At 43.6% G+C, this 13,766-nt stretch overlaps 1 protein-coding gene across 4 annotated transcripts in view; it reads right to left on the bottom strand.

Annotated features, from left to right (window-relative positions):
- The window catches only part of PBX1 (PBX homeobox 1), a 340,115-nt gene that overhangs the window by 279,486 nt on the left and 46,863 nt on the right, over window positions 1–13,766 (bottom strand). Inside the window, exon 1 of one of the 4 annotated variants that reach the window (XM_023740022.1) lies at window positions 1,223–1,734. The exons of the other annotated variants lie outside the window; for them this stretch is intronic. Within the exon in view, the coding sequence (XP_023595790.1) occupies window positions 1,223–1,235 (13 nt within the window). The 5' untranslated portion in view covers window positions 1,236–1,734. Of the gene's footprint in view, window positions 1–1,222; window positions 1,735–13,766 lie in introns of those variants that run through there. 4 annotated transcript variants of the gene reach the window in all.

Here is a 13,766-nt window from a genome sequence, read left to right as displayed (position 1 = left end):
AGCCCACAAGTTGGGAATCACTGTACTAGAGGAATGAAGATCCCAACTCTGAAGGAATACATGCCTCTCACCAATTCTTTCACTGAGAGAAAATGGCATTCAAACAGCTGAATGATTTCACACACACCACTCCTTGTTTTACTCCTACCAACACTATCAAAATGTTGATAAACACAATACAGATTATTTCCCAGTTTACATGGTCTTGATTGTTGATTTATTACAGCATACAATTTTCTCTTTGGCACAACAACCTCTCTTCTGGGTGTGCACTTTCGGTTACAAATTGCAAGTGAGGGTATTTTGGACAATCACATGATCAAAATAACATTTCTGAGATAAACACGTGTGAGTGGCAGCAGTAGCAACTGCTTCAGAAAGATTAGTAAATAATTCTTCAGACACAGTGTACCTTGTGGTTTTAGGACACTGGAAGACAGGAAAGCAATTACACATAAGAAAGGCTGACCCCCACATAAATGCACACATGGGCGTCCTCACCCCCAATGCACCCGTTTATCTCCCTGTCTGATTTCCATTCATCCATTTTCAGCTCCTGTTTGTCTGAGGCCACATGCAACTGGATTTGTCAAGCCCCCTTTTAACAACTTGTTGTCACAGTCCATTACCAAATTGCATATAGTTATATATTCCACTAATTAGGCTTCTAAAATATCATTAACATGTCTCTTGATCATTAGCATAACGTATGAGGCGTCCTCATTAGCCACAACTCGAGTTTGTTAACGTGGTAATGAAAGGCACAAGGCAGGCTCGGCAGGAACCAAGAAGCACAGAGATGTGGGGAATATCTGGGCACCGATGCCAAGCCATAAAGACACAGACTGCGATACAGACAATCACAGAGGGCAGAGGTAACACGAGAGGATGAGGCAGAGACACATACCCCGCAGAAAGCATCCAAAAGCAATGGCTTTGGCATTCAGAGAGCTGTTTTGGCATGAAGGTGAAGAAACCTAACACGCGATTCCCAGCTTGGAGGGAACTGGAACCTGGGAGGTCTCCACACTTGCTTAAGCGGAAGTTTTTAAAATGTCCTGGACAAGAAGAAAATGGAGCATAGAAATATTCTGGTTCATGTTCCTTTCCGCTCACCTAACACATGGGTGCATCTCCCCCACCCCCATCCCTATCCCACTACCTCTCCAGTCATGGCAACAGAAGACTGCAGGCAGTCACCTCCACATACCATTAGACTTACCTGGGGGCAACATTTTTCTATTCTTCACCAGGCCTTTTATTAACACCCTGCTAGATGTCTCTATTTTTCCATACGTACTGCGGTGGTGATGATCATCTTGTATGTAATGGGGCAGGTCTTACCTCCAGAGATTATCGGCATGTTAACGGTAGAGAAGAGAGTAGGAAGGAGAGCACAAAAAAAAAGACCCGCAACTATATGTACGAGGGTGAGTGTGTGTCAGCAAGCGTGTGAGTACGTGCCAGCAATGCGCCAGATGTGCACTGTGATTTCAAACAGCCAGTTGAGCCTGGCTTTCATATTTCATGGAAATGTTTCTAAATATGGCTGTTAGGACTCACAGGGCAAGAAGAGAAAAAAAATATTTAGTTTAGGCAAGTGACACACATTCTGATGGGTAGACAATATGAAGAAGTCAGGAGAGATGAGTTAAGAGCATAGCATGTGCAAATCAAGTCCCTGATTCATCCTGAACTAGGCAGAGCTTGTTCCGGGGGACCATACCATGGTCACAGGCTGAGGGCATGGGGGAGCAGCCTCAGAAACCATCAAAAGAACCTCTTCTAAGCACTACTAAATAAAAAGACCTTGGGAGTCCAAAAGTCCCTCTAGTCTTTCAGTACAAAGGACCCTCTACGAGGTTGACATTTTATATAGATGAACTGGAAACATCCAAGACACTGGCAAAGTGCAGTGCACAGCTAAGTGTTATCTCAATGGCTGTCCTAGATGTCTTCAGCAGAGGCAACACTGGAAATGGAAATCTAGAGGCTATCCACCCATTGCTCTGAACTAGCTCCTCTCAATGTGATGCTTCCTTCTACCTAGCGATGGTTTCCAAACAGCCTTGCCTCCTGAGTCCACACGGTAACAACAGTCAACCCAGCATTTACAACATTAAAGCCAGTGCCACAAGAGGAGTGGCTGAATAAACTTAAATGGTGCCTAAATGGAAGTTCTTCCTGGCTGTCTAGCCCAACTGACACCTGAATGAGTGGCCTTGATGGCATGTCAACAATCCCATGACTAGACACAGTAAAGTCTATGCAGCCAGGGCCCAATGACAGGAAGAAATAATCAGAATGAGTTGATATTATACACCAGATTTGGTGTGAATGATGGGGCCTTTTTTCTCGGGTCCTAACTTCTCATTCTAGAAGAAAATAGAAGTAAAATGGTAGAAAATAACTGCCCAAATGCCCATTCGAACACCCTATGGGCAGACTCAGGAGACATTCTCTGTGAGCCCTGAATGTAATTTTTGTATTCCAGGACCACAGAACCCTTTTTGATCAGATATGTCCATCCATCCTTTTTCAATGGAGTTGTTAAGAAACTCCACTGGTAAATGTGCAACATGGGTGTGAATCAATTTTTTTTTTTTAAATTACAGTGAAAATACACACAACAAAGCCTTCACAAATTCAATAATTCCCACATGCACAATTCAGCAACATTGATTACATGGATGTGAATGATTCTGAATTATGGCCAAAAAGATGGACTGTGTACCAGGAGGAATGGCCAAATTTCATGATTAAATGAAGACTTTGTGGCTCGTGGAATGAACGAAGTCAGCCCAGGACTGTAAGCCACTGGCCTAAGGCAAGACCCTGTAGGAGGCATAGTCCCAGACAACCCAGTCCCAAATAATTCCCCCAGGCAGGCATTTGCAATCTTTTCCCACAATGCCTGCCGGCCAGGCAAATGTTCATAATAGGTTCTAGGAACCTAATTCTCCCCCAGAACCAAAAAGCCCGTTGCCATCGAGTCAATTTCTACTCATAGCAACCTAATAGGACAGAGCAGAACTGCCCCATAGGGTTTCCAAGGAGCAGCTGGTGGATTTGAACTGCCAACCTTTTGATTAGCAGCTGAGCTCTTAACCACTGTGCCACCAGGGCTCCAATTCTCCCCCACTGGGGATAAAAGAAAAGGAAGGCAAAATACAGACAGAGAAGGAGGAAGGTTCTTTAGAAATGGAAATGGTGAGTCGAAAAGAAAAAACTTCTTTGCCTTTCCTCTGAAAACGTGAAGTCATTAATATTGAATCCAATCATGCACTCTGCAACCTACTCTGCACCAGGCCAAGTTTTAGGTCATCTGAGGGGATGCGGAGGGGCACAGGAAGAAAAAACAGCCCGTCCACACACACAGACTCAAGCACCTGAAATTGTTTTAAAAAAATCTACATTGTAGTATAAGGGCGATTTTAAAAGTTACATAATTTTATTCCGTTTAGAAGCATACAATAATTAGAATTAGCTAGAATTGGGCTAACAAAATACAGCCTCAAAACAGTGACTTAAAAGTCCTGCTTTAATTTAAAAAAAAAAAAAAAGTAGAGTTGCATTGTGGGTTTTAAATGCAAATAAGTGTTTTCAAAGTACCCAAATACAAGTTTTTTTCAAAAGTAGTTTATGTTTATCTATGAAAATCTGCCTAGGTTTTTGTAGTATTTATTTCATGCTCTGCCTTATAAATAAAACAGAAGCAAACTTCAGCCATGTTCCTGCAAGAATGATGACATATTCAAAATCAGTTAAGATCAGACTTGGTGATATCTTGATACCTAACCATGGATAGAGAGAGAAGAGTTCTCCTGGCCTCTTCTTGTGTAGCACTGAAAGCTGATGCACAGAAGTTCCCCTACGTCTCTGAGCAGTAGCAGCTATGGCAACTTCACGTCACTCAGCAGCTGTCACTGCAGATGCCTACAGCCCCACCCTCACCCTCTATGAGCACATAGTTAGGTGGGATGGAGCATCTTAGAGATTGGGACTTTTGAACCGAAAGTAATTAGTCCCTGGGTGGCATAAATGGTTTGAGCTCAGCTGCTAATCAAAAGGCTGGAGGTTAGAGCCCACCTAGCATAGCAGCTGCATGGAAGAAAGGCCTGACATTCTGCTTCTGTAAAGATTATAGCCAAGAAATCCCTATGGAGCAGTTCTACTCTGTAACACATGAAGTCTTCATGAGCCAACTTGAGGGCAATGAGCTTGGCTTGGGCATAAGGTGTTGTAAACAGTTAACAAGCTAGGCTGCTAACCGAAATGTTGGCAGTTCAAGTCCACCCAGAGGTATATCAGAAGAAAGGCCTGGTGATCTACTTCCAAAAAATCAGCCATTGAAAACCCTGTGGAGCACAGTTCTACTCTGACACAGGTGGGGTCCTCATGAGTCAGAGTCTACTTGATAGCAACTGTTTGTTTATAACAAACATAGCCTACCTCGCAGGGTTGGGATGAGAGCTAAACGGGATCCGTAAAAAGCAGCCTGTACTCACTGTGGAGCAGGAGGGGAGGAATGGTACGTAAAGTACTCAAAAAAGCCACAATTCATAACAGCTTTCATTGAGAAGTTCTGGGCACTTGCAATATAATTTCTCTAGAGTCTAGAAAATGTCCTGGCCCTACCTCTGGATCTAAAGAAAGGTTTTTTAACCTGACAAAACTAGAAGATGCATGGATGGCCTTTCAGGGGTTCCCTTAGCTTCCTGAAATTACATCAAAAACATATGTCTAAGTTCATTTTTCTAGGAAAGTCATACCTTTTCATTAGACTATAAAGGGACACATGACCCAGAAAAGGTGACTCGATCCTGCTGTAAAGGGTAGTGCTTAAGGATGTGTAACAAGGATTACGACCATGTGTTGTTGTTAGCTGCCATCAAATAAGCCCCAATTCATGGTGACCCCATGCACAATGGAACAAAATACTCCCTGGCCTGCGCCATCCGCATGATCAGTTGCAGATCAGACCGTTGTGATGCAAAGGGTTTTCACTTGCTGAAGTTAACATCTGAAGAATTTAAGAAAGCATCCACCACCATCTCCAAAACAGCTGGTCCATCAGGTCATTTTCCTTCCCTTAAGCACTCCCCACCTATCCCCCCAGCAACACGCCCTTAACCGAATAACTCAGTAAGTCAATGCTTGAGAGAGATTGTAAATAGCTCCAGCAGAGTGCAGTTTGGGGCAGCTTCCAATTAGCCTTCACTTAACGGTCTTTTTTTCCCTGCCAAGTTTGTGCAGTGAGTATCCAACGCCCTGCTCTCTGCTTGGCTCAGGGTTTAGAAGCAGGGAGGAGTCGTATTTGTGATCAAGCTGGTAGATGTCAGCCCCAAAGTGTACATGAGTCCTACTGAAAGCTGAGGAAGGGAATTAAAAGGCGCCTTCAAAAGGGGTGTGCCTGGCAGTATGGGAGTGAAGGGAGCTGGTTTCCTTCTTTTGTCTCTCTCCCCCTTGCCTAATCCTAACTTTCCCCATCGCCACTTAATTATCCATGATCATTTTACCCTTTTCTCTGCTTACTGGCTGATTATCTCTCTCTTTCATTTGAATCCCAGTGGAGATACCTAAGAGCTAAAAACAAACGGATGGCCAATTAAAAAGGTAAGTGCCTTATGTTAAAAGCCAGAACGTTATACTTCAATATTCATAATTACGTAGCTTTTGAATGGCTGAAGAACAATGCAAGTCCATATATGGGGTTAATCGGGGCACCTATATTTTGCAATTCAAGAGAACTGACGCCTATTTAACTGATTGCTGCAAATTACCTGCTCCTCACTGGCTGGCTTGGAGCCTCAGTGCTTCATAAATATTAGAGATAAAAAAGACCAAGGGGTTCCTAATGTGTTTATTCCATGATAATGAATTCTTCAGGCAAGTGATAGGATTACTGAAGCAGAGCTTGGTAAAAAACCCTACCAAAGTTGGCAGCTCTACTATTCTTCAGGAGTAGCATCTACATATTACTGAGAAATAGAGCACGGCAGTTCTTCACTTAGATCTCATCTTTTTCTTTCCTTTTTTTTAAGGAAAATAAAATTAATCTTCTGCTCTACTTTATTTCCAAAACTATCAGATCACCAAAACTGCCACTGGAGTTGTACAAAATTAAATACAGACATAAAGAAGAAGGTGAGTACTGGAGGAGGAGGTCGTCGTTGACAAGATTCAAGTGTACTTTCAGCATTTCCAAAGTCAGCCCCTTCTCTAGAGCCTGAGAGAAGGTTGGGGGCTGGTGTTGTTGGACTTGAGTTCCTCCACTGTGATTTTTCTCTGTATAGAAAGCCAGTTTAGAACCTGGTCTCAGAACCTACCTTAAGGGACATTTTTAGGTGTCTATAAATAATGCAGTTAATTTTAAGGGGAGTGAGGGGGATTCTTCAGTCTTGCCCAGATAGGAAAGATAACACCCCTTTACAATGGAGAGCGACGGCAAACCAAAGAAATGCTCACAGTTGCCAAGCAAACTTTTTCCAGAAAAGAATCACGCATGAAGGTCTCTGTTCCCTGAAAATGCTTTGTCCACTGGGAGGCAGCATAGGCTGTTGGAAAGAAAAAAGCGGGAGAGCTCAGAGACCTGGGTTCTAGTCTCTACTGTGTCACTGACTTTGAGGTATGAGCTGTGGCCAGCGGCAGAATCCTAGTCACAAAATCAGGGCAATAAAGATAAAATGAGAGGAGAGATGTGGAACTACCTTGGAAGTAACGATACAGCCTGCTGAAAAGAAACCCACACGTACAGAAGTTTGGGGAATGTTGCAACTGATCCTTTTAACTCTCACTGACTGTCCCATGATGTGGAAGAATATCACTACTACAGGGATTTAAAATAAATAGAACAACAGAGCAAATATGCTCCAAGACAAAATTTTCTAGGCTGTGATTCTAAGACTTCCCATCCAGAGAAGGTCTTCTGGTCAAATATATTCTGAAAATGTAAGATAACATGCCCAGCCCCTCTGAGAGATTTACAATGCACGTTAAAGCTCTGAAAAGCCCTTTAGTTAAGAAAGTTCTTTAATTCACTGTTTCCCAAACTTACTTGGTAATACAACCTTTCCCCACATACAAACACCCAAACAGAGCAGACTAAGAAATGCTGTTTGAAGCTATTAAATATGGTAATAATATCTAGTCCCAAACTGAAGAGACAACATTATTGAGCCACCATCCATACTCTTGGGTGGCTGGTCAACTGGTTTCTACACTCTCCCTTCCTTCTTCTCTCTATTCAACAACAGGCACTGGTGAGGCAGCTGGGCAAGGTGAAAGGTTAATTCTGTGACCGTGAAACTCAGCCTAACTAACATACTCATATGGAGGTTGAACCTTGTCACCTTGGCCCCATTAGCTCTAACCAACTTGAGCCAACCAGCCACAGACATTGGCCTTCGTTATAATCTCTTAGGGAAATAAAAATTTAAAGGCACCAGTATGTGGCTAATGGACTTTAGCTTATAAACTTAAAGGCTTTTAAAATAATATTTAAAATGAAGTTATCCTATTTTATCCTAATAAGAAAGAAATAGTCAGGAGGCAATATAATATGGCCTCTGGAATTGGAGTCCAGGTTGGGTTCAAATCCCAGTTCTAGCATTTAGCAGCTGTATGATCGTGAGCAAATTACTTCACTTATCTGAACCTCAGTCTCATAATCTGTAAATTAGGATAAACATATTGCATTCCTGACAAGATTATTATGAGGATTATGTGAAATGATCTAGGTCAATGGGTTGAGCACTGTGCCTAGCACACGAACACCTCAATAAATATTAGTTATTACCACTGCATTTAAAAGGAGTCAATCATTTCGGAAAATGCAGATCCCTCTCGAGTTAGAATCAAGGAAATGTAATTTTGGATTTTTTTTTTCCGTGTTTTTTTTTGTGTTACAGGAAGGGTTTTTACCTTGTAATTTATCAGAAAATATGCCACTCAAGCCTTCACTGAAAATTTCAGTGTGAGGCTGATTTGGCCTTGGTCAGGTTTTTGTCCTTGAGATCAGATTTCTAAAATTATTAACTTGAGTCAGTATAAAATATGATTCAGCTAACTGAAACTCATTTTACTGGTATACTCCCAGAAATACATTTCTCAAAGGAGATACACCCAATATAATGCTAAACAATTGCAGGGTATTATTATTTGGCCCAGCCTGATGCTTCCCACCCACACTATAATGTAGGTGAGTAAACTGATTTTCCTAACACACGTTCCAGGGGCCAGATGAAGGAAAGGTGGCGAGGGAGACTGAGGAGCAGAGAGGGCAACAGGATATACTAAAAATGGACATAAGAAAACTACAGAGGCACAGGTAAGTAATAGTGTGCCTACTGGACTGGGCACTGATGGCCATATAAAAGACTGGCCTAGATCTGTTCACATGCTGATTGAGCCCCAGGTTGGGAGAACAGCCATTTGAAAGTTTATCGGGAGTAATCTAGCAGAGTTTCAGAGGCCAAATGTAGAGTCTGAGCCAGCTTTTCCCACCTCTGTCCCGTGGCTCACATGACCATATTCCACATGGGCATTTTTTGGGTTTTGCATCTCAGGAGACCCCAACTGAAAGAGATTTCCATAATGACCACCTGGACGGTACCTCAGTATCCAAACACAATAACCCCCTACCTCCCCCACAACTCTTGGCTCTTAAACTATAGGACCTTTCCAGGCATATGAAGCCCAGGTAAAACAAATCCCAAGTCAACAGGGTGTTACGGTCACTCACAGGAGGCCTGAAGGCTCTCCCTCTTGCTCCGTCTTCTACTTCACTCCTCCCCTCAGGTGACATGCTGTCTCATGGGTTCTATTTCATTCTGGTGGGAACAATTAAGTGTTCTTCTAACTAACAAAGTCCTTGTCCAGAAAACAAAAACCACACAAAAATCAGTCTGGTTACTTTGGCCACATTTAGTGACTGCTTCACATCCCCACCTGGTCGATCCAATCAATGATAACAGCAGTTGGCTGTTAATAAAGCTGGATAAAAACAAATTGATCCCAAAAAGGTCAACTTGGTATGTAACATTTAGAAGGTTCAAGTTTGGACACTTGTCATCTGTGGGGAATCAACATAGTGTATTAACAAACCTTAACAGTCACTTGCCTAAAAGAAGAAAAAAATTACTCTAGAAAAATAATAAGGTAAGGTTTATTATTTTCATATCTACCAATGCAGGGAAAGTTGGACATGGGAAAAAATAGTAAATTAGTTTTTCTAAAATGTGTTGTGACCATTTTCCAGATTATTCAGCCACAGTAAGAAATAGAAACAAAGTAGCCAACAAGATCAGGCTTACCCATAGATTATCAATGAAAGAAAAAGAAGCAAGTTTCAACTCAATTCTTTTCCTTATTTTTATATATGGACCACTGTTGGTGTTGGGTGCCATCTAGTCGTTTTTGACTCATAGTGAGACCCCATGTGACAGAGCAGAACTGCCCCATTGGGTTTTCTAGGCTGTAATCTTTACAGAAGTGGATTGCCAGGCCTTTCTCCTGAACAGCCACTGGATGGGTTCGAACTGCCAACCTTTTGGTTAGCAGCCGAGTGCTTTAACTATTGCTGCCACTAGGGCTCCCACGTGGGCTACTACATATAGAAACTGTGTCCATATACTTCCTTTGACTACCTGTGAAATATATAGTTTTGAAGAGTCCTGACTGCCCAAGAATAAAGGAAAGAGTTGAACGTGCTTAAGAGTCCAACTGACATGACGTAAGCCACCCTACCAAACCTGTTTATCATTACAATGCATACTGTTCTAAGGCTCAACTGAGGTCTGCAAAATGTGTGGGAATCCACTTTTATGAGCTGCTTCCCCATTTCATGGAGAAAACAGAGGCACAGCAAAGTCAAACAGCAGACCCATCCTCCGCCAGTTGGCAAAAATCAATGATCTAGGTAAGAATGCTAACGGTGCCACCTGTCACATTTCAACAGTAAAAGGGAGAATGGGGGGCTTGGACTAAGTAACAGACACCGTGCTCACTGCTGGTACTCATCCCCGCAAGCTTGGGGTCTCCCATATACACACCTACACAGATCAAAACAGCAGCACAGTGTACTGTAGAGAGACATGTAGAACGCTGGAGGGGCCCACAGAAGGAGCCCGGGGAAGTCAAGAATACTTTTACAGCAGTGCTGATATTTGAGCTGCTTCTGGAAGAAGGAAGAGAAGTTTGCATTCAAGGCTGAGGGCACAAGTGCAAAGGCCTAGAGTCAGCAAAGGGCATGACCTGCTCTGAGAATAGTGACAAGTTCAGTGAGGTTGGTTTAAAATGCTTTCCTGGGCAGCCCAATGTGGCTTTCGGTATAAATATGATGGCCTCAGCTGGCCTGCCTATAGGTATGGTAAGAAAACGTTCTGAATCAAAAATTGGAACATAAGGCCTGAACATGGGCCATTTAAATTTTGGGGACTAACATATATTGCTGCTAAGAATAAGAAACAAGCAACAACAACAAATAATAATTAAAAAAAAAAAAACAAATGTACAGCGTTTTGCATAATATGCTATTGTTGTTGAAAAAAAGAAAGTAGGGGGAGAAAATATATTTGTAACTTGCAAAAATATTTCTGTGAGGAGTTTTTTTAAATTCTCATTTTGTTCTGTTCTAAGCACTCTGTGTATATTAACTCATTTAATCTGCCCAATAACCCTGTGGGGTAATTCTGTTATTCTCCATATTTAACACATCAGGAACTAAGGCAGAGAGCTCAAGTAACTTGTCCCAGGTCAATCAGCCAATAAGTGGCAGAGGCAGGATTTGAAAACCAAATTGGACTCCATTGCTCATGCTCTTAACCACCATGCTTTATCAGCTCCTCAGGAGACACTGGTAGCAAGGTCGCCTCCAGAAAGGGTGAGGATCTAGGCAGATGGGGTTAGAGGTGGGACATTCATCATGTTCCCTACCTCTCCCTCACTCTAGGACAATGCTCTTAGGTGAAGAGCATCAGGCAACTTTTCACTACAGAATCTTTTGCGTGTTTTGAATTTTGAACTTGATTCAAAAATAGACAAACAAACACAGAAATGGGACTGTTCCAAAATGTTTAGGATACAGGTTACTGGCCACAAAAAAGTCCCAGGCAGCAGCTTGAATGAGGCCAGCACCAGGAGCCCACAGGTCCATTGGCCTTCCCGTGAGCCTCTCTTTCTCCTCCCACAGCCAAGTCCAGCAGCAGGCCCAGCACAACAGTGGAAACCAGGGTCACAAGAGGTGGCTGAACCCAGTTACATGGAAGTCCCCACCCCCACCGTGTCCCTCTTTTTGTTGTCACTTCCTAGTTCAGGTTCAACCACTGCAGCTGTTCAATGGTAATACACTGCAAGGAAAGACATTAGCAACAGACACGGGGAATACATCTCTAAACGGTGCAGCTTCCGGCCTCCTTCCACAAGGGCACCTCTTAATAGTTAAAGGCTGGCACAATCACCCAGAGGTTGGGAAGGTCCTGCCAGAAAAAAAGCTTTACTCCATACCACCAACTCCCAGTGCAATCCCCACCCCCACCTCCCTGAACTAGAAGCCCATATATTATACCATGCTATGGTTCATTTCAACAAAAATCAACTAGCATTCTTCTGACCTGGGGCAAAAAATTCCCTCACTGAGATCCTGAAAAATGACATTACATCATGTTGCCCATGTCAGGTTTATAAATGGGCCAGGGGGAGGCTGGGGTGTAACCTGACACTATCAAAACACGGGCCCTCGGAGAAGAAAGGGGGCCATTGTTGTAGGCTTGTCAGCTCTCCTTGGGTTGGAGGTAAAGTGAGATGCAAGAACAGAAACACAACTGGCCCTCCTATCTCATAAGAAACCACGCAGCCTCCCGTCAAAAACAGGGTTATGCACATTTCCTGTGGGGTGTGGCACCCTCCTTTCTATTCTCCAGGCATAGTGGATGAGGGAAGTGAGTTTTATTCCCATGCCCCAAGAGCAAAGAAGTGGTTGGGTATTGGGTAGCAGTGTCCAGGGAACAATTTTTTTTCCGCTTGGATCAATCCCAATTCTCTAAACAGACAACCCAAGAGAGAACAGAGCCCCTCTGACTGTGTGCACAGGAGGTAACGATTTTATCTGAAAGACAGAAAGGAGAACATGGCCCAATGCGAGAGAGAAAAACAGACCCCAAGAAGAACCAAGCGAACATCCAATCACAAAGCAAGAAATCCCTAAATCTGAAAAAAAGAGAAAAGGGATGTGGTTTGGATCAGGAGATTAGAAAGTGATAAAAGAACGTGGGGAGGATTACAGAGCTGGGACACACACAAAACTAGCCAAAGGACAAAGTGTTGGCATAAAGATTAAAAACATTTTAATGGATAAAAGGAGAGGGAAAAGGATTTATGGTGAGAGAAAGTTCAGAAAATAAAAAGCGAGACAAATGGAAGGCAGCCCGGTTGGAGACAGAATTCATTCTGCTGGTCAAACATTTCATTTGATTTTCTCTGTTCTTTCTTCCCCCACCTCCCAGCTCAGCCCTGAAGGATAGGGGAGCATGCAAATGTGCCACCCGTAGCAGAATGTGCGTAGATACTTTTGGCAGGAGGGCCAGGCGAGTTCATCATCCCAGCCTGTCCACAGTCAGGGAAATGCCAGCCCTGTGGTCATCTGGGACAACAGGCCTGAGACGCTTTGCTTTGGTGAGCCACAGAACATGGGGATACAGCACAGATCACTTGCCTGTCTCCTCCTATTCTGCTTTCTTGTTTCCACGAAATTGTTGCTAATCCTATCATCTCTCCACCAGGACCTTAACCTCTTACAAAAGCTCTCCCCACCCATCCACCCACCCACCCCCAACCCCTTCCTGGCTTCATTCACCAGCAATTAAGAAAGCAGCCCATACAGACCACTGGGATCCTGGTTGCTAAACTCTGCTTTTATGCTAACCCCACGACAATTTCTTTGCATCACAACAGGGACCCCCTCAACTATAGTGGAATGGTGCCCCATGGCCCAAGTGCTTCGTCCTTCAAAAGAGCTTTCCCACAGAGCCCTGGAAGCAGCCCCTCCCTGCTTCAAAGAAGAGAAGGGGAGGGGCCCAGGGACCACCCTCCAAGCTCAGAGCTTACATTTCCCTCACAATTCCAGTCCCTCAAGCCTCTCTCTTGGCGGAGAGACTGTTATTGGTGCCAGCGTTGCATTACGGTTGATGGCAAGCGGGGACACAGAGAGGGCGGGAACCGAGGTGGCAGTAACTATCAGCTCGGTACAGAACCTAGTAGAACAAAAGCAAGACACAGGGCACAGAGGGTTGGGACAGAGGGCATCTGTGAACACGCATCAACCCATCGGGAAAACAGGCTTCCGACTTGGAGATTTTCTGATCGCTCCTCTGCACAGAGGCTTTGCTCTGACACCCCCAAGCTCAGGACTCCCTTCTCTGTTAAGATGCCCATGCATTGTCTAACTCCCCTCTTTCTTTTACCACATCCTCTAGTTATTACTCATTTCATTTCCTAACAGAGATTGAGTGCATACTATGCACCAGTCGCTAGGTTATGTGTGGGAATACAGTGATAAGCAAAACAGAAATGTTCTCTGCCTCCAAACTTATTTGCCTTGTTTTTCCTTTGCCCATTTCCAAGGCTCTTGCCAGACTCAGTAGAACACTTTTAGGTGATTACGTGAAATCCGTGTGGTTCACACAGATCCGCCCAAGGAGCAGGCCTCAGACTCTAGAAGAGAGCACAGGATCTCAGTAGCAACAGGAATAAGCATGGAAAGGCCTCAA

Source organism: Trichechus manatus, unplaced genomic scaffold, assembly GCF_000243295.1.
Source record: "Trichechus manatus latirostris isolate Lorelei unplaced genomic scaffold, TriManLat1.0 scaffold00145, whole genome shotgun sequence".
Taxonomy (NCBI): Eukaryota; Metazoa; Chordata; class Mammalia; order Sirenia; family Trichechidae; genus Trichechus; species Trichechus manatus.
Note: the sequence above shows the minus strand (reverse complement) of the source record. Positions and strands in the feature narration are given on the sequence as shown.